General features: G+C 39.4%; 1 protein-coding gene across 1 annotated transcript; it reads right to left on the bottom strand.

Annotated features, from left to right (window-relative positions):
• Positions 1–205: 205 nt before the first annotated feature.
• Positions 206–21,445, bottom strand: fdxr (ferredoxin reductase). The gene is made up of 12 exons (XM_041217275.1): positions 21,329–21,445; positions 20,299–20,396; positions 18,300–18,395; positions 17,122–17,244; positions 16,712–16,825; positions 14,004–14,105; positions 13,348–13,455; positions 11,972–12,056; positions 6,055–6,254; positions 5,043–5,214; positions 2,833–3,006; positions 206–2,033 (listed from the first exon to the last, which is right to left on the bottom strand). Exons 1-12 carry the CDS (start codon positions 21,411–21,413, stop codon positions 1,903–1,905), a joined length of 1,488 nt encoding a protein of 495 aa, XP_041073209.1. The 5' UTR covers positions 21,414–21,445; the 3' UTR covers positions 206–1,902.
• Positions 21,446–25,469: the final 4,024 nt, after the last annotated feature.

Below are 25,469 nucleotides of genomic sequence, written 5' to 3'. Positions count from 1 at the left end.
GCAGAAAATCCCGCCTCTAGTATCCGACAGAAGGTGCATTAAAATTCCACTTCAAGGATTAAACTCCCTCGTTGTGAGGAAAGATCAGAAAAACCTTCACATGAATGAATGAGAGGACCTTATGAGAGATGAAAGGTTTGTTCACCAAGACATGAAGAAAACACTGAAGGCCCAGCACAGGAAGAGCACGGAGATTAGTGCAAAATGATTGAACTATGAGCAGCTCCCACTGATTTAATCACAAATGCAAGACATGGGAACATGAATACTAAAATAGTAAAAGGTTAAGTCTGGGACTTTGCACAAAGTGATAAATACTCATAATACTCGTCTGAATAAAGGAAGAGGGGCGAAAATGTGGTAGTCATTGAATAGCCGACTGGCTATGAAGAGATGATTGGTTGTGATAGAGGAAGCCTGAAGGTTTCTATGGAAAGATTAGTTAAATAGGTGGAAAGACCTCCACCATCTGTGGTAATATCTCAAAGCTGAACTATATTTGAATGAGTGTGGATTAGGATGGGACAAAGTAGTAAACACACAAACACATGTTTTTCATGGCTGTCTAGCTGTGTTGTTCATTTGGAGCTCCCCTACAGACAGATTTTAAAAAATAACATTCATCCAATGTCAGCTGCAAAAGGTTTTTGTTTAAAGGTTGAAGGAAACCAGGGTGTAAATTAAGAAGGGATGAGAGAAGAAATCCAGTCTTCCTGTGCTTCATTGGCTCAGGGGGGTGTTTGGGTGAGGTGGTAGAAAAGAGAGTGGAATGGAGAAGAATGGACCTGCCTTGTATTGTGGTCTGTATTGTTCCTTATTTACAACAATGTCTTGGACTCGAGCCCAATACAATCTGACAAAAAAAGAGAAATAAGTCAAGCCTAACGAGGCAGCCAAGAGCCAACAAAATGAGCTAGATGAAGGGTTAGTGGGTGAAACAGTGGCAGATGAAATGGACTGAGAGGTACAACCATTTTAATAAAATGGATGACATGCACACTCTGTTTCAATAGTGTCAGGATAGTTACAGGTGAAATTGAAAGATCCAGGGTTGTTAGCAAACTCAGTACTCATGTCCAGTTATCCTGGAGCAGTAACCAATAAAGCAAATGGAACGTTGAATTATGGTGCTAAATCAGAATGTCAAGAGGATGCCATGCTGAAATAAGAGTGCTCTACCTAGACCACACCTTAAATGGCATGCCCAGGCTTTCACACCAAAACACAAGGAAAACATTCAAGCCACAAGGACATGCAGGTTCTAGTGCAAGATGACAGTTACGAGCAGGCCCCACTGATTTACAGTGACTATAATATTTTATTACCAGGATTTTTGCTGGTGCTTTTAGGGACCATATTCTGCAACTCAATGCTTTTATGCTGTGAAAATCATGAATAAAGTGGCTCTTATCGAGGAAAGGCTGAAGAAAACTGGGCTCTTCAACCCAGAGAGGAAACCTTTTAAAAGATGCTCAAGATAATAAGTAGCACACAGAAACAGCAAGTTAGCGATAACACTTCAAAATAAACATTAAGTAAAATTAAGTGGGCATAGTTCCACAATGATGAAACTCAAATTTAAAGACGGACAACTTAAGCTCTTCATGCAGGGAATGATCTTAAAGTTGCGAAGAGAAAAATTTAACTCATTTAAGAATCAGTTAGATATTGTGATTCACAAAGAAGGGAACAGTAGTCTTTTTTATGAAGATGACCCATGATGGACCAATTGGACTTGCTCATTCATGTTAATCTTAGTGATCCTGCCTCTTTAATCCAAGAACAACAAACTGAGGTACTGTTTTGCATTGAGAACCAAGCGCTGAGAATGGTCTCTGAGGTAGGACACATCTAATCCGTACATTTACTCTCAAGTGTGGACCTCTTCATTGAGCGGCTCGTTCACTGATTGGCCACATCTATCATCTCTTGCACATCAAGCAGTTTCTCCCTGGGTTTGCCTGCTTCTTCTCCATTTGCCACTTCAACACCATTAATCTTTTCCCATCCAGAAAATGAAACTGGGCGTATACCTAAAACCAGATATATACACTTCTATTAAAATCTTTTTAAAAATCTGTACAGTAGTATACAAATGTAAAATAATTTAGTATTATGCTCTTAACTCTATAAAACAGCAGAATATGCCAAAGAAAGTAAATTAATTTTAAAGGGCACTTCACATATAATCAAAGAAGGGTCCAATTTTGCACATTGTAGGATCACACAAATAGCTATGAAGTGCTTGTAGTTGAGGGAGAAAAGATAACCCGGACAACAGGAGAACTCCCTGCTCTTCAAGCAATCTCATGAACTCCAATATCTTCCTGAATCACCAGAACAGAGATTTGGGGCCTCAGTTTGGCCTCTCATTTAAAAGGAAAGTCCTTCCAATGCTGCCTCATTCCCTCAGCGCCATACTAGTCTGTCACCTTAGGTGTGCAAATCCTGGAGTGAACCCACAACTTTCTGACTAGAAGCAAGAATAACTACCCTACTGGTATCATGCATTAACTCTGGGCAACCGTATCTTTAGGAGATAAGGTTTCTCAAATCATGTGGCTTTTCTTCCCATATCTCTAGGTGGTGCATCCACACTTTGGTTCAAATGATACCAAGATTATGCAAAAAAAATCCAAATTAATCCTATTCGCCCCTGAAGTGCAGAACAAAAATTGAGATTATGTCTTTGCGTGCATGCTGCTGCTGTTCAGAAATTGATTAATATATATCACAGAAAGAAGACATTTCCATAAATCGTGGCTACAATTAGAGGAATATCTTTTGGAATTGCTCAATACATTGTGAAGAATGGTGTTTTAAACCACACACCTCTTTGTTTAAGCAAAACTTCCATTGCTTTATATCCTCCTTTTGAAGCAGACACATCCAGTAATCCTAAACGTACATCCTCCAGCACCGACTCAGCCGTTTCAAAGCCATCGTGCATCGTGGTTACAATAACCCCCGTTGGTCCCCTTTTCACCCAGCCACTGCAGTAAAGGCCTGAGAAGATTGGAAGGGCAAAGATAATGAAAAAACACTGCAATGAAATAACATAACACCCAATCCTTCGAGAATTATTTCACACTGTCCAAGTACATGTTAGAGGTATATAATTTCCAGGCTTTTCCAGTGTCTTGCCATTGTCTCAATAATAAACTATGTTGCTACTCAAACCCCACCTGATTAAGAGAGATTCAACGGTACATTTTCCTTCTTAAACAACGCCCATTTGGTACTTCTGAATTACATCCAGTGACATTTCCAATTCATTTACCTGACAAATACCTACCAGCATAACGTGCCATTGTACAAAATCCGCTATAATTCAATCTGAGGAGGTAGGTGTTGCTGGCATTGTTCACTGTCCATCCCTAATTGTCCTAAGGTGTGTGCCACCTCCTTAATACAACGGCGTGGGATGCTAGGTCAATTCAGTATGCAGCAGTTAAGAATTAACCACAATGGCTTTGGGCTGAAGTCACATATAAGCCAGACAAAATAAGGATGACAGGTTTCCTTTCCTGCAAGGTCAGTGAGACAGGCTTGTTGTTTTTTTATTACAATGACAATTTAACATCTTCATGGTTATTTTACAAATTCCAGCTTTTGATCTCCTGATTATTTTTGGAAAAAAACAGAATTCGAATTCTAAAACAGCCATGGTTGGGTTTGAATTTTGAGAAAAAATCTTTGCATTGCTAGTTCAGCAATATAAGCACTACACTAATATACAAAGTTCATGCACTACAAAGTCTAAGCAATGTTAGAATGGAAGTAAAACAATTAAGGCTGCATTCATCATGAAGTGCTCAATGCTTGTTGCAAGTTCACTTAGCCACACTATCCTGAAATGTGACAGAATTTAAAATAAAGGTCTCAATATTCGACCTTCAGCAGTTGCAGCACAAGTGTTAAAGTTTACATGAAGTTTATTTAAAATCAATGAATGTTGTGAAAAGGATACAATGCACTACGTTCTGATGAGATAGCCTTAAAAATTGTCGATAATGACCAATAAAGATTGTAAACCAATCAACATTTAGATGCACAGCGCAAGGTACTTGTGAAAGCTAACATTAACATCTGCTCAAAGTCAGTAACCTCCCGACTGGCTTCTTGGTGGTGCTTGGCCCCTGCTTGTTGAGTATACTTTTGTCATATTTTCAAACATTGCAACTTCCTCCATCACAGGTTTTCAAGCTGCCAATTAATTGAAGTTCATGCCAAAATGAAAGCTAACATTATAAATAACTGGATGAGTTTTTCATTTTTGTTGCTGATGTAACAATAGAGTGACCTTCAACCCGAGTCACTGCAAAAAAAAAAAATTACATTTCCTGCATCCCCTCAGTGCCATGAGCTGCAAAGTGGTACCCAGGGCCATGAATTTCATAAAGTCAGAAACGGCAGGCCTCCAATTACCAAACTGACCTTGATTTGTATGGTACGATTAGTTCTTTAACCTAGAGAAATGACAGCAAATCCTTGAGGATATGACATGCCCTTACAAAACAACCTACAAGGTTCTGCAGCTGAATTTCTTCACTATAAATCAGAAGTGGGCACAAACACAATAGGGAACCACAGAGCTTTAGTCTAATTTTAAGCTTGTTCAGAATTAGATGGGGGGGGGGAGTCAGGGAAAGAGGAAAAAAATTATATTAACTGAAATGCAGAGCAGCCCATTTATTACAATAAGTTATGTGTGAATACGCTCTCTGATGTAAAGCATCACAGCAGGGATAGTCAAAGCATTAAATCCACATAAAACCTGCTCATAATAATTAAAACAATCCAATACAATGCAAAGAGATAGGCCCATTTTTGGATATAGTGAACTGGAAATCTTGAAAATACACAGAAGATCCTTCAGCATCTGTGAAGAGTAAAGTGGTTTGATGTTTCATGTGAAGGCCTCCTGTCCAATCTCTGGTTCAGACAACAGGTCCATACCTGAGATGCCAGCCCGATGTTTCTCTCTACGGATGCTGATGGATGGTCATTTATGAACGAGCTCTGTATAGCTACCAACTAACCTGGTGCATGCAGGACCCGTCCCAAATTATTTGGGATAATCCCTTGCTGCTCATCAAATGGAACAGAGGGGTCAATGGGATGGCTTTTATAGCCAATGCTGCTCAGCACTAATCCACACTCCAGATCTTCAATGTCTTCTGTCTGAACGGACTTTGCAGACTCTCCTAAACCCTCAGAGAAAGGAAAAGTTCTCCAGTAGTCAAGCCAAACACATACAAACTCAGCAGTCTTCCAACATAGATGACGACGCATAAAAGTACTCAGTTACAAAAAGAGTAAACAAAATAAGCAGCATTTAAATTAACATTTAACAACTTGGAAGTTATTTAGTGTATTTAACATAGTAAAATTTCCCAAGACAATTCAGAAATATTACCCAATTATAGTTCCGAGTCACATTAGGTCATCATTTCTGGGTACTAAGGGAATTAAGGGGTATGGAGATAGCATATAAAGATAGAGCTGAGATGGCAGCTCATCTCCATGTTCAAGGGCATATAGGATGGGCAACAAATGCTCTCCTTGTTAACAATGTTCACAGCCCAGGGAGAATTTAGAGAAAAAAAATTAGCCATGATCTTGAATAGCAGCGCAGGCTCAAGGGCCAAATGGCCTACTCTTATTTCTTAAGCTCTTATGAGGACTTGTCACCAAAAGCTTAGTCAAAGAGGTAGGTTTTAATGAGCATTTTAGAGGAGGAGGAGGAGGAGTGTAGAGATTTAAGAAGGGAATTCCAAAGCTTAGGATCTAAGCAGTCGAAGGTGTGGCCAAAGGAGCAGCACTCACAAATACACAAGAGGCCAGAATGGAAGAAAGCAGAGATACAGTAGCATGGTAAGAATCACACAAATACAAATGTACTAGCTGTAGTGTTCATTTTCACGTCTACCCTCCAATCCCAAGGCACCAAATAAATTTTGAACCCTAGCCTCACACCTGATAAAATAAAGGTTCTGGTAATCATGGATGCATCACAGATACGGTACACACAGAATGCCAAGCAGTATCTACCTCCAGTTTGTTAACAGACAGCCGAATCCCAGCCACCCGTTTGCCATCATTACTGGGTATCACCTCCAAGGGGCTCCGCAAGAACTGAAGGCCCCATTCTTTACTGGCTGCTGCTCGACGCTCAGCTTCTTTCCCAGGAGACTTTTCAAGAGCAGCTTTTATCATGAGCTCCGACAGCCGCTTCCTTGGCCTTGGCAAGTCTAGAAAGTAACATAGCAGAATTTAGTAAAGATATTTAGGTTTAATGTTTTCTTTATGGCTAAAAAAGCAAAGGGAAGGCAAGGACCAGTTAAAGGTTAGGTCCCTCTTTGGATCTTTTAACCACCATACTTTCTAGGCAGAAGAGCTCTTTGATGATCATTTAGATCTATAAATGTAACACTTCATTTGGTAATCCCAAATAATGCCCCCTCTAAACTTCTCATTGTGTACAGCTTGCTTATTTAAATGCTTAGTGCATTTAGATTCTTTTGCATGGCCATGCACGAGTGACATTATAAAGGGGACAATTTGCAAGTGGCCAGTGCTGTACCTTCTGGGTTGCTATGAGGCCACATACAGATGCAGCCTACAGGGAGCGTTACCCCCAAAGCCAAGCTATCTAAAGCACAGGATTTTAGGCAATGTGAAAAGGAAAAACAGAAAGAGATTCCAGATTTGCAACTGAATTTCCCAAAGGAAAGGATAATTTTAGATCTGATCAGGTTCTATGTTGGTTTAGAACTAGGATGTCAAACTTATTTTAAAAGGAACTCCAGAGCACTTGATAGGATCGTCAACTTAAGGCACAGGATTCTAATTAGGTTAGAAGTCTTAATGGTGCATGAGGAGTTTCTAACTAGTCTATGAAGTTGGGTTTCTCTGCCTGTTGGTCATTAAGATTTCTGCGTTTGTTGACTTACATTATTATATAAACAAACAATTTCTGCAATGAGAGAACTTTAATTTATATAGCGCCTTTTTGAACATTCCAAAAGCATCATACGATGAGTTACATCTGAAGTGTAGTCACTGTTAGATATGCAAACAGCAGCTAATTTACACACAATGTCCCATAAACAGCAAGTAAGATAAAAGCAAAATATTTTGGATGCTAGAAATCTGAAACAAAGATACCTGGAAAAACTGAGCAGGTCTGACAGCATCTGCGGAGAGGAATACAGCTGACATTTTGAGTCCATATGACTCTTCATCAGAGAGCTGAAGAGTCATACGGACTCGTCAACTGTATTCCTCTCCGCAGATGCTGTCAGACCTGCTAAGCAAGTAAGAAAATCTGGTTTGATGGCGCTGCTTAAGATATAAGTGCTGGACAGAACACTGGGAGACCACTTCTGTTCTTCTTCAAGTTGAAGCATGGGATAGTTTACAAACCTTGGTCCAGTTAGGTGCACAAGCTCAGCATGCTGAAATTTAAGGACTTTACAAAAGGTAAAACTTTACACTTTAAAAAGGACTTTTCTCAGGGCATATGTATTCAAGCATCCAGGGGTGAATTTGTAGAAAATTGATATTGCTTCTTTCAAGACAAGATGACCTCTTGAATAGTCAGAAAACGTACCTGTGCACTTGAAATGGCCAACTTCCTTCTTTAATGACTAGCGGTTTTCAGAGAAGAAAGGAAGCTACTCCTGGCCAAAATGTGTCAATTCCACTTATGCAATCAGTATAGAATCATGCTATATGAACAATTGTCAAGTACAAAAATATTCTCTTGCAAAATGGCAATGAGGTGCTATGTTCAAACAAAATAAACTATCTACATTTGCCAAGGTCTTCATTTTCAAGGAATCATGGCAAAACAGACATTTAAACTACATTTAAATGCTTATTCCCAATGACAAACATGCAAGGCAAAGATAGAAGAAACAATGATGTATATCTACTTGGCACTTAATATGACATAAGAAATACCAGCTGTGTTAATTATCCCTGTTTACTGTAGATTACACCTTTTCAGTGCTATACCAATGTCTTAGGTTATGACAACAATTCAATCCAATACTTAAGCTGGATGGTAAATTGTCATAAACAGGTAAGACTTGAGTCCCTTTGCAATGAATTCAATATAACTCTTCAAATGAGATTGCTTTTTCAATTCTTGCAGTTTGTTATTTAGCTCTTGCTGCAACTTGTCTAATTCCTCATTTCCTTTGGGAGGTTTTCTTCTAGGAGCTCCAATTTGTGGCGAATGTTAGCTTGCCAGTATGCTCAGCCTTTTTGCTAAGACTGTTTGCTGACATGATCAATACATTTACATTGTCTGAAAGTAGTTTTATTTTCTTCAAGTTCTGCAATTTTCTCCATTACACATTCTTTTCTTCATTTCTCCATTTTCTGTTCTAAATGTGCTTCATAGTGTGCTCTTGCAGATACTGCCAAAGCAAGTAGTCTTTGTTCATTTTTACATTGGTCACATCTTCAAAATTCACATGTTCATGCACTGTGCATTGTGCTATAATGGATCTATCCTTCCAAGTCCAACCTCCAACTGAAAATCCTCTTTTCCACAGTCGCTTGGCCACGTGACAATACAAGGATTAACTTGACAACTTCAAGCAGCTTTGAGTATGCTTGGTCTGCTATGCACTCTGAAGAATACATCAACTCTATCCCTTACAGGATCAAACTTTGCAAAATTTGGCCTTGTTAAACATAGGAATTCCGCTAATGAAAAGTGTGAACTGCTGGTGGCCCTCCTCACAATCTCTTTCTTTGAGCCTCTGCACATTTGTCATTATCCATTTGAATCTCTCACTGCACCAAGAGGGAGCTGGTGGTTTCACCATGGCAGGGAGATCTTCAGACAAGAAGAATGTCTTTGGTGCATCCATTTGATAATCTGAGAGAAAAAGCTCCAGGTGAAGTGCCACTGACTTGAAGAAATGCAGAATGACTCTTAAAAAAGGTGTTTAACTGCTGCTGCAAAGCTTTGGAATGATTTGATGCCTGGATTTGGGACAGAAGAACAAGCATTACTACCAAGAACAGCCCCAGACTGGGTAGAAGGTGGTGTAGTGGTAATGTCACTAAAGTAGTAATCCTGAGGCCCAGGCTAATGCTCTGGGGGACAAGGGTTCAAATCCTACCAAAACAGCTGGTGGAATTTAAATTCAATGAATAACATCTGGAATAGAAAGCAACTCAGTTTCATGGTCACCATTACTACCATCAATTGTTGTAGAAACCCATCTGGTTCACTAATCTCCTTTAGGAAAGGAAATCTGCTATCAACTTGCCAGGCCTAGAGCAATATGATTAACTCTTGATCACCCTCTGAAATGGCCTAGCATGCCACTCAGTTAAATGGCAAAGAGGGATGGGCAACAAATGCAGGTCCTTGCCAGCAACATGCATATCCCATGAAACAATGTGAAAAAAAAGTGGTAGGCTTAGTTGGGTCTAAAGTAAGTCCAATTTCAGCTCCAGTCTTTTTCTTAAAGAAGCTTGACAATCCTGACCCTACAATACTGTTACAGATATCCAAATTGATCAAATATTTCACTCATGTACGATTTCAGAGCACTGTCAAAGTCCAGAATCAAGTTCAACTTTGCAAAGGAAACTAATATGCAGGTAATTTTGTGTATTCACTCACACAGACTGTATTCTGGGTGCAGTTAATTTCTGATTGAAGCAAAACTTCCCCATTGTTATATTTAGAAGAATTCAAACCCAAACAAACGAGGAAAATTAAGCCAGTTAATCTGGAAATATGTTGCATCAAATATTCAAGCAATACTGTGCACCTGCATTTCATGATATGACAACGACCCTGGGGAAGCAATCATTACCGCCCAGGCCGCTGCTAATTATCTACATATACAGAGCTACATGCTCGAATGCATTCACTGTGCATGATGTAAACAAGAAATCATGAAGCAGCTTGTTCTATGTACAGTCTCTGCGGTTCCAGCTAGTCCATAGTTCAATGTTGCGCCAGTGGCTCTGTATTGCACAAGGCCTTGTTCTTGCCTCAACACCTCCCCAACTTTTATTCACAGTAAGGGAATTTTAATCTTAACTATCCTTAAATCTGCTGCTAACTACAGAATACCATAAGAGTATAAATTGATACAAGTCGATATGATAATCATTTTTTGCTTCCAGATAAGAATTTGGAACGTTTAATTATTGTATAAAACTTAAATTCATTTCAAGAGGAATTGGAAAAAAAATAAGAAATATGCCCTGAATTTCTGTGCCTACAAAGAAATTTATGTGCTTTGTCGCTTTGAGGAAATTTCACCCAAATTTGATTAAATATAGTAGCATTTTTGTTTTGCCTTGTCTCATACGGCCGACAGCAGAATGAGAGAATCCCTCTCCAACCACAAAATACGCGGTTGACCGGAATCAAAAGTAGACAGACACTGATGGATATTGTTCACTGGGAGTGCATGGTGTAGGTGCAAACCACGTCAAATGCATAATTACAGTCATATAAATGCAGGAAAAGAATAGTAATAATGCTTCTTGTAAAACATAACTTAGAGCCTTGTGCGCAAGTGACTTTTCTGTCCCATCCTGTTTTAATAAACACACTCCCTCCCTAATTTTATTTATGCTACTCCTGTCCCTATCCTATTTGCATCACTCCTTCCCCATCCCACTTCAATCTGTCCCACTCTTCTTGTTCATACTTTATTCATTCTCATTTCTTTCTCCATTCTCATTTTTTTCTGACATTACCTCTATCCTGCTGCACCAAATCAATTTCATCAACTCCTATTACTCCCGCTCTCCTGCTTTTCGTCATTATTCCCTCTAGCCTGGTTCAGTTTGATTTTATAATCACATACCCCATCTCACAGTATTGCGGGAATCTACTCATGGCAAACAAATGAATATTTCGACCAATAAATAATTTAGAATTGGCAGCAGCATTCACTGCAAGCTTGTGTAAATCAAACAAATATGTAATCAAAACAGAGAAGCAAGGATTGCAAGTACGTTATCTCACATAGCAAGCATGCGCGGCTTGTCTTGAGTATTCGTTTCATTGTGCTCGGGGAGTATGGTGTGTGTATTGCATGCATTATTATTGCGAAATTTTATTCAGCCAGGAAAACAGTCATCGTGGGTAGGTAGCATGTGCATGTACTTAACATTTACCAAAGATTAATGTACAATTGAAAGCATGTTACATGGTGATACCTTAAGTTAGGTCTCCTGCTAGAGAAATTTTCAACGCATCAAACAGAATGCAGTTTTAGGGCAAATTGTTTCTTTTTTGATCCTGTCTTTTTTCAAAACCAAGGGTCAAATTCATGGTCTTTAAGGCTTGTATGATGAACCCAGTGAAGGTAGACAATTCTTTTACCTAGCTAAGTGCTTTGGGGATTCTTGGGACAAGGAGGAATTTGCATCGATAAAGAACTTTTTTCTTCTCCGGCCTGCACTCCTGTCAAAATGGGATTTCTGCACTGGAAATCTGGAGGATTCTTCATTCTCCTAGTGTTCAATAGTAGAATGAGCTTCAACCTCTGGCAGTGAAGCTCTCACTTGTAGTAACTTAATATCAGTCCATTACAGAAAAATCACATTCGGGCAGAAACCAAGAAGTTTAGACTTTATTGACCTTCACATCAAAACTTTTGCAATCATGACATTTATCACATGATTTAATAACCTAACCCAAATTTCAGACCTTGAGAAAATCTCATTGACCATGAGAAAACAGGTCTCTGAAGATGAATTATCCATTATAAAAATAATAAAACATGGAAAAATCATAACGCAACCGCGGAAAGGATTGTTTTTGGGTTTTGGGCAAAGTTTAATCAAAAAAAAGGTAAAACCTACGAGGCCTTCCTAAACAAGACTACAGCTATTTGAAAGTCTATTCATGGACTTATTTAGGGAGGGAATGAAATCACTAGCAAAGCAGCTACTAAATAAGCGATCATAGTCTCACCTTTAACAATCTGTTTGAGCCCCTCAAAGTCACTGGGATGCAGCAATGGACGAGTATCAGGCAAATTAATCATCTCACGCAGCTCCTATTAGAGGTAAATAAGAGAATAAACTTACTTTACACTCAATCGTATATGCACACATTACCATGAAAAATGAAAAATTAATTTCAAGATTTTTTTAAAGAATCAAGTTTGTCACGCTATAGTTTTAGAAAAAAATCCTGCAAACACAATACGTCTTCCACAATCAAAAAAACGGAATCTTTACAGTGACCAGTTTTGCAATTTTATAACCCACATTATTGGTTATCTTATTTTTTAGCAATCTCATAATAACATCACTGTCTAAATTGGCAAATTAAAAAACTTGACCATGGCTCATTGCTGACAGCATGTAGGCCTGGTAATTGACAGCACTTCACTGAAAAGCCCTTCTGAAAAAGTGCACTAAGTCCTAAGTAAATAAACATTAAATCTATGGGAACTTTCATTCCCTCTATCCATAATCAAGTAAACAGGAAAAATGTTAATGAATAATGAGTTTCACCTCAATAAGTTTGGTTAAATTTATTGGTCTTCAGCATGTAACTTCATCTATGTCAGATTATGACTCCAATCTAACCTAAAGATCTGAAGAAGAGTCATATGGACTCGAAATGTTAACTCTGTCTTTCTCTCCACAGATGCTGTCAGACCTGAGTTTTTCCAGCAATTTGTTTTTGTTTCAGATTTCCAGTGTCCACAGTATTTTGCTTTTAACCAACCTAAAGATCGACTGGTGAGAAAAAAACCTAGCCCTAGACGTAGGGAGAGCTCCTGAACCATCAACTGTCTGGAAATTTGGACATGAATCGAGACATTTTGGGTCACCTGTAGATCAGTGTGAAGCACTGCACTACCCTGGATTTCCCATTGTCCCCCCACCCCTGAAAAAAACTAGTTTGCAACATGTTGCTTTGCCACCACAACAGGCGTAAATCCCAAAGGATGCACAAACTCCTCCTGGAATGGTCTCACACCATTCACCCAAGTGTGCAGCAGGCAGGCTTTCGAACTTGGGTCACAGCTTGCATTGACACAGAGTCAAAGATATTTTGCATCAACAAACACTATGTACTATAGCTGGCCTGTTGTGTAAGTGAACAATTATATTGAAACTTGCAAAATATAACAAAATGGGTTCAGTGTTCAAGATAGCAGCACAGATAAAGAAAAAAAAATTCAAGCACGATAGGTGCTTGGAAGAGAATATCGTGAACTGAAGCGATACAAAAAATAGGTATATCGGACATAAAGTAACAGCATGCTTACACAAGGCAAAACCATGTATTTATACTCTAATGAGGATGGATGCAACTTTATATAAATACCATACCTTTATGGTAAACGCCACCTGGAGAGGTCCCCTTCTCCCAACAAGTAGTACCCGCTTTACCTTACTAGCTGCTATAGCCTCCAAAGCACGTGCAGCGATATCGGTTTTCTGTAAATATATATCCAACTATTATAATTAGATCATTCTGAAAGTGGATGATAGTTCCCTAAAGCTTTGTAAGTGTTCATTAACTATAAAAAAATAATTTCAATACATTCTATTATAAATGCCTATAATGGAGCTATGCAAATTGTTGCAATTTCATCCTCCTACCAGCGGAGGCACTATCACCCCACAGTTTTGCATTTTCCAGTTACTCAACTTACACTACAGAAACAAAAAAGCTCCTATAGTCCTGCCAACGTTCCCCCCTTCTCAAATTACTGCCAGTATTACCATTTACCTATTTTTTTGTTATTTATACAAACATACCAAACTGATGGATAGGAAAAGATCCATCAACCCTGCCCCAACCACAATGGCCAGAGAATCATGACTAGCCATTTCCTTCTATATATTCTGGACCATTTGAAGGTATAAATTGTGCAAATGAATTTAAATATTCTCTTTAAAACGCTGCGTTTTGATGACAATTATGGGAATAAATTATTTATGAATGAAAAGCTGGATAAAATTTAAAACAGGAATTCACAGACCTTAAGCAAGTCAATCGGAGAAAGGAGAATCCTGGCTACATCCAACGCCACATTTCCATGTCCCAAGATGACTGCTGTTTCACTGCTCAACTCAGGGTCCAGCTACAAAAGAAAATACCAAAAGATTTAAGCTTCTTGTATATGAAGAGCAAAAATCATTAAACAATACTCACTCAACAACAAACATTTTAACTGGAAACATATAACACTCCCGGCTAAAGAAAACTTTGCACAGAGTTAGATTTCTCAAATTTGCCATTTCCAATTTCTGACTCAATTTTTTACTCCAAAGAAACTTATAATTCAACAGCATTCCTCCTGTACACAGTCGAAATAGGTAACAGAAAGCGAAGGAGTTTCTGGGTCAAAAGAGGGATAATGGAAGGGTTGAACAAAAAAAAAGTGAAGGCTTTCAAGTTTACAAACTACTAAACAAAGAAAAAAAAAGTTAAAACCTTTCCAATGGCTTTATTCCTCTTATATATTTCTCCAATAAATTATTTTGGGAGTAAAGCTTCAAACATTTAAAACAGCCAACGATTTCATTTACTTTATTTATGGCCCCTATCAATGCGGAGTTCTTTAATGACCTTTATGCATTTTTCAATGTCTACAGATACTACAATTCTATACATAAAAGTGTCATAAACATTCTGTTTACCTTGTACTTTTCCACATCCCCAGATAGCACTCTATACAGAGGTCACTGCTGTACATTCATGGGACTCATAATGCTTAGAAAACATTAAATGTAACGAGGACAAGATTAACGTCTGTCATTGGGAAATTGTTGGAATCCATTATTAAGGAAGTAGTAATGGGGCATTTGGAAAGTCAAAATGCAGTCCTTTAGAGTCAGCATGGTTTTATGAAGAGAAAATCATGTTTGACTAATTTGCTAGAGTTCTTTTAAGATGTGACAAACAAAGCGAATAATGGGGATCCTGTAGATGCAGTATATCTGGAGTTCCAGAAGGCCTTTGACAAGGTGCTGCTCAAAAGATTATTACATAAGGTAAGAGCACACGGAGTTAGGGGTAATATATTAGCTTGGATAGAGGATTGGGTAACCAACAGAAAGCAGAGTCGGGATAAATGGGTCCTTTTCTGGATGGCAAGCTGTAACTAGTGGGGTGCCACAGGTTTCAGTCCTTGGGCCCCAATTATTTACAATCTATATTAATGACTTGGATTCAGGGATAGAAGGTACAATAGCTAAATTTGCAGATGATACCAAAATAGTTGCAAGTAGGAAAGTAAGTTGCAATGAAGAAATAAGAAATTTACAAATGGATATGGACAGGTTGGGTGAATGGGCCAAAATTTGGCAGATGAAGTTTAACGTGGATAAGTGTGAGGTTATTCATTTTGGTCGGAAGAATAAAAAGGCGATTTATTATTTAAATGGAGAGAAACTTCAGAATGCTTCAGTGCAGAGGGGTCTGGGTGTCCTCGTGCATGAATCGCTGAAAGCTAGTATACAGGTAATAAGGAAGGCAAACGGAATTTTGGCATTTATTGCTAAAGGAATAGAGTATAAAAATACGGAAGTGTTGTTGCAACTGTACAAGGCATTGTTGAGACAGCACCTGGGGTACTTTGCAGATTTGGTCCCCTTACTTGAGGAAGGATGTAGTTGCATTGCGGGTGGTTCAGAGGTGATTCATTAGATTGATTCCAAACATGCGGGGCATGTCTTATGAGGAGAGATTGAGCAATTTAGGCCTTTACTCGCTAGAGTTTAGAAGGATGAGAGGAGATCGAATTAAGGTATATAAGATGCTAAAGGGGATAGACAAAGTAGACGTGGAGCGGATGTTTCCCCTTGTGGGGCATTCTAGAACGAGGGACCACAATTTTAGGCTCAGGGGTGGGAGATTTAAATCAGAGATGAGGAGGAATTACTTTTCTCGAAGGGTTGTGAATCTGTGGAATTCATCATCTCAGAGTGTAGTGGATGCCGGGACGCTGAATAAATTTAAGGAGAAGGAGAAAGACAGGTTTTTAATTAGTGACGGGTTGAAGAATTATGGGAAGAGGGCAGGAAATTGGGAGTTGAGGCCGAAATGAGATCGGCCATGATTGTATTGAACGGCGGGCCAGGCTCGAGGGGCTGAATTGCCTACTCCTGTTCCTAGTTTGTATGTTCTTATGACATGTTGGTCTGTGTTATTTTTCTGACCAAATAACACAAATATATTTGCTGCATATTAGGCAACTAACTTAATTACGATTTATTTCAAAATTAATAAAATACTTGTACTGGGTGTAATGGCCTTCCAGCTTTTGGTACAAACAGCTGTGTTTGATTGAGTACTAAAATGTTCAGGTACAGTCAAAGGGGAGTACTGCTTTAAATTATTAGAATTTTTAGAAATAGGAAGTGGCTATTACGTCCATCAAGTTGATCTTTCTTTTGAAATCATCACAATTGTTAGATTTTCTCAATAATTGCAACTGATGAGGATAAGTCAATGGTATTTTTTGTTCTAAATAAAGCAGTTGTTGGAGGGGGGGGGTGATTTTGATATCTTTTAACAAAATTTTTTACATAGCTTTCTCCCCCAATTTTAAGTACCACTTTCTACCAATTTTGATAGCAAAAAAAAAAGGAACCAGAAAAATACCCCCCCAAAAAACTTTAAACTATCCTAAAGAGCGAATCTCAGACCATTCTGAAATATAATGTAGCTTGTGAGTCGACTTACATTTCTGTTTTCAGGTAAACCGTTATACCAGCCTACAAACGTTCTTGCAGAATAGACACCCAGTAGATTCTCCCCAGGAATGCCAAGTGTTCGATTAGCTTCAGCTCCATAGGTCTGGGATAACAAAGTGTTTTGTTATCGACTTATAATAAAATGCTTGGCTTTATATGATAAAACAGCTGGTAGAAATACTGCACAACATTGAACACAATTAATAACAAGTGTAACAGTTGGCACCTAGAGAAATAAAAGCAAAAGAGGTACATCAAGATCAAGCTCAGGCCATGAAGGAGACAATATCAGCCATCAAATAATATGCCCAATGGAGTTTCTTGGCTCAGTGTTGAGGATTAGCATATCCAAAACATTTGGAGGCTGGCAAATATTTAAAAAAGTTAATGATTTCTTACCAATATCAAAGCATGGTATGCCTGTTTCAGCTCCTCTATGCTTACATCCTTCCCAACAGTAACATTGCCATAAAATGAGCAGCGATCATGATGTGCCGTCTGGGTGAACGCATTGATGACATTCTGAGGAGTGGAAACATCGTGAACGCATTGATATCCAAAAGGGGGCATTACACAAGAGATATTTCATGTAACATGAGCTAGTTTAAGGTTATGATGACTGATTTTTTTTTTTATTTGTGCATTTTGCCTTACGCTTCACAAGCAGAGGTGGGAACAGCAAAAATGTTTCATTTCAACCATATCCACCTCTTGATTAATAACTCAAAATACTTTTCTTCTGTAATGCAGTGGGCACATCCTCACAATACCGCACCACCCCTGCAGTCAATATAGAGAAACTTACGGCACTATGTATTCCAAGTGAATTCCAAATAAACTTGAAAGGTTCTTTAGATTTGTTTTATTACTTAAAATGTTATAGGTCAACGGAGACATCTGCAAACCAGCACATACAACCTTGTAGGTAGCATCTGCGAGTTTTAACCATGAGCTTCAAGCTTTCAGCACTGAAAGATTTCCTGTGCCATTACTCATAGCTAGATGTAATGTGCAAATGATATAACCCACTTCTCTTTGTAAAAACCTTTACCCTGCAACATATTATAAGTAAGACTAAGAAATATCTGCTATGCATGGAGCATAGATACATAAATTTAACAATCTACTCTAGCCTTCCTTTGGAGGGACTGCACCTTTCCAAAAATTGCAACATCAATAAGTGAACAGCAAATGTATTATAAAAACATTATAATTAAGCCATATTAAGGGCACTTCCTCAGTAAAAGTGACAAGGTGTGCCAGCATCTGCTCTTTGTAATTGCTTTTAGAGAGAAAAGTTGAAATGAGGTAGAGACTATCTTAAACTACACCAAATAAAGTGTATTCTACTTGGGTGCAAAAATACTTCAATTTATGAAATTATGTTTAGGGCAATTTTACATATCTATTTTTATCTTTTCATTCAATAACCTATGTTTAATAGACTACTTGATATTAGGCATTAGTTCGAGTATATACAAATTGCAGTTGAATTTTGTAAATGGCTCAATCCCCTTCCACACCTAATAAAGCGGGCAGCTGGATTCTGTCCAACGCCGATCAGAGACTGGACTAACCTTCACTTCTGGATGGTCAGGAGCAACACCAAATCTCACAAGGCCAAATGGGACTGGCAGCTTCTCATAAATGTCAACCACAGCCAATTCATGGTACTGGAACACAAGAATAAAGACAGCAAATCATTTATACCAGTGTACTGCCCTTCTCTACCGAACAGATATAAATTTCAAGGTCCACTATGTGGAAACAAACTGCCTATAAATAATACAGAAAATCTAAGTGTAAATACAATGTTAAAAATTGTACAACTTCCACCCTGCCACTACTTAGATTATATAAATCAGGATTTGTAGTTTACAAAGCAAAATACAAGTATTAAAGACAACCAAATCATGAATGATATAATCACCAGAAATTCCCAAGTCTTTCCTCAGAGTTGACAGAGAGAGCTTCAGGGATTTACTTATATTGAAATTAACCAACAAGGAATCTCAACATCCCTTTCCTTGACTCCAAAAAAAGGGTGAGGGAAGTGATTGGCTCTATGCCTTTTATGTACAAAACTGTAAGCATGCTCTTTACAAACACATTTACAATTTTGTTATGCAGACATAATACATGGAGGAATATTTGCCCTGTGTCATCAGGGAACTGATGCAATATGCCCAGTGTAAGGGAGCAGAGTTTACATATAGACTTTACAATGGATTAGTAAATACATTTCTGTAGCTGTTATTTTAGTTTCCCAAAAGTACAAGTCACGGTAACTTCTCCAAACTGTTTCACCCAATGAGGTCATATAATCCTCTAAAAATAAATGGGAAAAGAGACCATATTAATTATAATTGTACCTCAATTCATAAAAATGGCCAACAATAAATGGCTCTATTACCAATATCAATGGTTTGTAAATCCATCCAAACAGTATTAATTTCAGTTTCTCAACACACACTGCACAAAATACAAGCAGCAAACACACATCATTTCACTTGAAAATCACAAAGTATAATAGTGGTTTTTTTTTTGAAAACTGCCCCCATCCAACTGTTGGTCCTCCTCTTCTAAAACCACACCAAACCTTGCTGCGGTATGATTCTATGGCTGATCTGTACCTCTCCCAAGTTTCTGTTACGTAAGTTAGCCAAGACAGCAAATGGTCAGCATGTTATTCATACTGGGGTTCTGATCCTGATCTCCCCTAACATTTATAAACATAAACTTTCATCAGTTTGCAACCAGGAGCAGCAACTCTGGATGATTTTACTCTGCCTGCATCCCAGGTAGGTCTGGGTCACTAAGGCCAATAATAACCTACCACACCCAACTGACAAGTTCCAAGTTCCTTCTCTGCAGACACCACAGATAAAACCAAGGACCCTTCCAGTCTGTGGGATCCAGTACTACATTAGGTGAGGCACCAACAACTGAGCCACTGGCAGCAGCCTGCGTACAATACTCCGTAAACCAGTGCTTAGGAACGGGAGTAGGCCATTTGGTTCCTCAAGCATGTTCCATCATTCAAATATTGCATAGCTGATCTGCATTCATTCAATTACCTCAGCTCAATATCCCCTAAAACAATTACCTAACAAAGAGCTATCATCCTTAGTTTTGAAGTTTTTAACTTTTTGAATCGACCCCCAATCTCAAGAACCTTTTGGGGGTGATGGTGTTCCAATTAGCACGAACCACATTTGTGTGAAGAAGTCAACAGTGAGGAAATTGGGGAAGGCAAAAAAATTTGGATACAATTAATCCCCATCTGCCAACTCCTTCCCTCTCCCTGGCACCTGACCAAGGCTGAATCAGACCATTCACAATCTTGGTGTCACATTTGATACCAAGAGGATCCTCCTAATTCATAATCCTGCCATCACTTATGAACCTATGAAATACCTTGAGACTTCTTTAAAAGGTGCTATATAAATACAAATTGCTGTTATCTTTAAGCATTTGCTTAGTCAAGCTGAAAATAGATGCTTGATAGCAGCAATCTTCACCAATTGCTCCTTTGTGTGAACTTTCACCACTACAATTTCTTTTATATAAGATTACCTTGAGTAGGTGCTGGGCAGTGTAGAAACCGGCAGGACCACTACCGATGATACAAACTTTAAGCTTAGGATATGTTATTGAGGACAGCCCTCGCACTCCTAAATTGAAAACATGAGACACACATTATTACACCAAGTCAGTGAATCCAAGACTGACTTGGACTGCAAGAATTAGATTTTAAGTTAGTATGTTTAAAAAAAAAAGGACAACAATGTTATATATTAAAATATCAATACATTTGCTTTACATCTTGTGCAGGCATAGCGACTAGACTACAGTACTCATTCATTCTTAGGGATGCGATCACTCTCCTATATATCTGGTATCAGCATCTTGTTGGCTGTTAAGCAAAACAGGATAAGAAAACAAACATTCTGGAAATGGGATAAGCACCTATAAAGAGAAAAGAGGAGTGTACATTTCCTTATGTACACGAGGCAGAAAAACAGACAGTAATCCGTCAGATAACAAGGCTCACAAAAAATATGCAGATCATGATGCCAAAATTACTGCATGGAAGTTTGTTTTGGTCTGCATCAGCAATTAGGCATCAAACACGACCACACCGACCTCTCACCCTAACAATTCCAATGTTCCTAACCCAGGTCTTGGGAGTGCTACCTGCAGCCCAAGAGCAGCCGCTTTTTGCATGGAGCCCGTGCTAACATGACCTGTAAACTTTAGGAACGAGCAAGATCAACCAACGAAACAAAATTAGGATTAAAGACACACTTTAAACCAGAGTACAGGCAGGTCACAGCGAAGGGCACAGGTCACAACGTCAGAGGCTGAGAATGATGCCTATCCTTCCAGGCCCTCCGCGCCTCCGCCACCCTTCCCCAGACCCTCCACTCCTCCGCCACCCTCCCCCAGACCCTCCGCGCCTCCGCCACCCTCCCCCAGACCCTCACCGCCCTCGCTATCGTCCAGATCCTCATCCTCCCGCCTCCCCACCCACCCGCCCGCCCGCAAGGTCCATCATCTGCTGCGGGACCTCAGGCCTCCGTCACTGGCCCGCGGTGCCTCTCACCGGAAAAGATCCTGCTCCTGCCGCCGCCGCTCGTCCTGCGATAAATCCCCGCTAGAAGAGCACCGACTGGCCCCAAGATCCCCATTACACCGCCACTACGCCTCCCTCACCCCCGACGTCATTCCCCGGTCAAAGAGCAGCCTCTAGATCACACGGTGCAGCGAGGAGGTGGTGCTTAGAGCCCCCCACCAATCAGAACGCGCTTTTCCCGGCTCTAACCCCGCCTCTACCTGCTGGAATAAGAAGTGTATTTCTACTGGGTAGTGAGAAGGGAAGATTATAAAACGCGAATTGTGATTGGCTGGGAGCGTTTCCAGGGCCTGTCAACCACAAGCGCTGTCTTCCAGTTAAATGCTGAGGAGACTGAGGGGACATTTAATTGAGGTGTATATGTTATGGGGAGTCCATATAGAGTGGATAGGAAGGACTGATTCCCCTAGTAGAGAGATCAATAACCAGAGGACATTTTAAAAAATTTGTTAACGGGATATGGGTGTCACGAACAAGACCAGCATTTGTTGCCCAACCCTAATTGCCCTTGAACTGAGTGTTTTGCTGGACCATTTCAGAGGGCAGTTTAGAGCCAACCACATTGCTGTAGATCTGGAGTCACATGTAGGCCAGACCAGGTAAGGATGGCAGATTTCCTTCCCTAAAGGTCTATGGTGAACCTGATGGGTTTTCACAACAATCGATGATTGTTCCATGGTCACCATTACTGAGATTAGCTTTCCATTCCAAATTTTTTTAATGAGTTAAATTTACCTTCCATCAGCTGCCGTGGTGAGATTTGAACCCATGCCCCCAGAGCTTTAAACTTTTCAAATATATTTGCATAATCGTGCTGCATGTCAAGTTTCAATTTTGCCTTTTTCATAGGTATCTGACTATAGTACTTATCGGTACATAGAAAATGGTTTATTCCAGATATTTTACATGGAATTACAACTTTTAGTGAGCTCAATATGTTATCATCACCTAAAGCAAGTAGTACCTTGCATTTATCCTCACTACTTAGTGAAGCAAGATAACATTTTAACCAATCTGTTCCATATACTGCTGAAGTGCAAGTACAATTGAATGCTGAACAGTTAAACAAGTCTGTAAATAACTCATCCATTACAGGGTTAAAACTCCTTGTGACAAGTATTATTTGTTCGGGTTCATCATTATATTTATCCTGCAACTCAGAACTGTTTTAAAAATGTGTTCATGGAATGTGAGGCCAGTGTTTATTGCCCATCCCTAATTGCCCTTGTGTCATTTTGAGGCCCTGGCCCCTCTGCTTTGGGTAATCGGGTCATACCTGAAGCACCTATTAACTATTTATTGGGAATTCCTGGGTTTCGTTCACCTATTATTGCTGTTCCAAATCTGTCTTCTCTTGTAATGGCAAAATCTTCTAAAGGTGCTTCCATACTTATTCTGCCTGTCTTTAATCCTTTCATTATATTGAATCCTGCACCCATCTGGACCATTTCAAAATCTGGCAATCGTTGAGTCCTCTATTCTTTATGTCACTGTGGAATGTCCCATTTGTTGGATGAAGGCTAAAAGAAATGATTGTTTCCCTAGGATTATTTTCATTGCAGCAGACATCTTATCCAACAGGGCCTCCCTCTCTGTGAACCAAATGCCAGTTAGAACAAGTGCTCTGTCCACATAAAACATCTTAGCTCAATCCAGTAATGTAAATGCTAGCACTGTTCCAGGGTTTCCCAGATTGAATTTTGTCAATCTTTTATACAAACTGTCAAAGTTCATGATACATTCTTCCATGAAATGGCCATCTGTTTTCCTAAATGTATCAAAGTCTGACCATACTTCATAAGCATTTAACAGATCATCTTTCATGTAGATGTGATCCAGGAACTCCAATAGAAGGTTGAAATCTTCATCATTATCCAACTGATGGGCATCCCTCACACAAAGTACTTTATTTCTGATTTTACCCCTATAGGAAGCAGCAACATCAACATTGTTTCCTCTTTAACCCATGTCCACATATCTATTTCATTCTGCCACTGGACATATGATTCAGACTCTGAGAATATTGGAGAGTATTCCACAATGGCCACCAAGCTTGTAGTTTACTGCCTGAAGTTTTTTTTTTCTTAGTTTACAACCTTCACCTTTAAACAACTGTCCTCTGCTACTATGTTGTACTCCAGAAAGCCAGTTGGTGAAGGATAGAACCATAGCCAATCTTTACACACTCTTATAAAAGTTTATTTACAGAGTTACACATTACAAGCAGCCAACAACCACAGTTTCAATCTGTGTCTATTTATAAGGTCACGAGTGAATCCCCATTTACAATGAGACCCAAAGTAAACTCAAAGAAATGCATCTTATCTTTCAATTAGGCAATTTACAGCCTTCCAGACTCAATGTTGAGATCAGCAATATCAGATCATAACCTCTGCTGTTGTCATTTACATCTCCTTTAGACCCATCTTTTGTTTCTTTACTTGTGCCGTTACCATACTTTTTTGTCTCTCACAATTATTCCTTTTGTCATTTAATCTCTCCTTTCTTTCACCCTATTACCAACTTTCCTTTTTGTAGTTTTCTGAAGAAGGGTCATACAGACTCAAAACGTCAACTCTGTTTTTCCCTCCACAGATGCTGTCAGATCTGCTGAGTTTTTCCAGCATTTTCTGTTTTTCTTTCACATTTCCATCATCTGCAGTATTTTGCTATTATTCCTTTTTGTTCTTTCCCTTCATTCCCCCCTCTTTCTCCCTGTCTATGTACTTAAAACCTGTTACATCTCAAAATCTTTTCAGTTCAACCTGAAATGCTAATTCTGTTTCTCTTTCAACTGGTATTATCTAACCAACTGAATATTTTCATCATTTCTCTTTTTATTTAAGATTTCCTGATGCATCCACAATATTTTGCTTTTGTTTTGCAAGAGTCAAGTCTGAAGATAACAAAAACATGGATGAGGGTTTCGGATGCAGATCGCTGAGGTAAAACTTGAGGCCAGCAATGTTATGAGACCAAGGTAGGCAGCTATTATGGTTTTGGTATGATCCAATTTCCAGTAATAACTCCACAGCAAACTCGAGATAGGATGAACTCAAAGGGTTAGTTTATTTGCACACACTCAAACATAGCAGGTGGCATTGCAATGTTGCCTCTTTTCCATTCATAGAGTAAAAAAGATATAGAGAGAAGATTTACAGTGCAGAGACCACAGTGAAAAGAAATATTATTGTTTCACGTGAGTTCAGAGCCCAGGATCAAAGTCCAATGAACTACTCCTTCACGGAAGTATGTGAGCTGAAAGCTGATGCTGGTTAATTCGCTTTTCTGATGGCGTTGGCTTCACACAATGAGATAGGCTTGTGAAGATGATTCTGTTTTGTGGCTGATGGTACAGGCTTTCCAGTAGAAGCAGTGTAGATGTGGGCCAGGTATTTAATCTGGATAGAGCTTCTTTTCTGTCCTGCTGCTAGTTAGATGGAAAAATGGTGAGTTTGCAGTACAGCAATATAAGGCAACATAACTGGTTCCACCAGCTAGAGGTTCACGTCACATGACTCCCACCTCTACACATTGGCCGAAATTTTCCAGCTCCTTATGCCAGCAGGATCTTCTGGTCCTGCTGATGTGAATGGAGATTTCAATGGCTTGCCGGCCCCAAGTGCAGCCTCAGGGAGATCGACTCTAAATGTAAAAAAGCTAAAAATAGAAAAATAAAATTTCCCCAACATGTCCCCTCATGTGACACTGTCACATGAATTGGGGCAAGTCCATAACGTTTACAAAAACTTTATTAAATTTTTTAAAAACCTACATGAAACCTCATTCCGCCCGTGGATGTGGTTTCATGCTTTTTCTAATTTGCGCCGGGGCTCCTGGCCTGCCCACCAACCTTAAAGTTGGATGGTCAGGTCCTTTAATTACTTAATTGACTCTGTCATTGGCCTCAATTGGCCATTGACAGGTCGGCAGGCGCAAAGCTGATTTCGCTGCACCCCCGCCTACCTGAAAATTTAAATGGGGCGTGGTGATGTCGGGAGTTCTGCCCAACGTCACCGTGCGTCATTTTACGCGTCGGTGAGAGGGCCCGGCCCCCCCTCCCCGGTCGCCGACACAAAATCCTGCCCATTATGTTGTGTAATGATAGAGT

This window comes from Carcharodon carcharias, chromosome 22 (assembly GCF_017639515.1).
Source record: "Carcharodon carcharias isolate sCarCar2 chromosome 22, sCarCar2.pri, whole genome shotgun sequence".
Taxonomy (NCBI): domain Eukaryota; kingdom Metazoa; phylum Chordata; class Chondrichthyes; order Lamniformes; family Lamnidae; genus Carcharodon; species Carcharodon carcharias.
Note: the sequence above shows the minus strand (reverse complement) of the source record. Positions and strands in the feature narration are given on the sequence as shown.

What these genes read in the sequence shown, in the direction of transcription:
- fdxr (XM_041217275.1), bottom strand. Translation starts at nt 21,413, where the DNA reads ATGGGGATCTTGGGGCCAGTCGGTGCTCTTCTAGCGGGGATTTATCGC. An exon ending in CAGGAGCAGGATCTTTTCCG is followed by an intron (nt 20,397 to 21,328) that starts GTGAGAGGCACC and finishes TTTTCAATTTAG; the next exon opens with GAGTGCGAGGGCTGTCCTCA. An exon ending in GCTCAAACAGATTGTTAAAG is followed by an intron (nt 6,255 to 11,971) that starts GTGAGACTATGA and finishes GTTACTTTCTAG; the next exon opens with ACTTGCCAAGGCCAAGGAAG.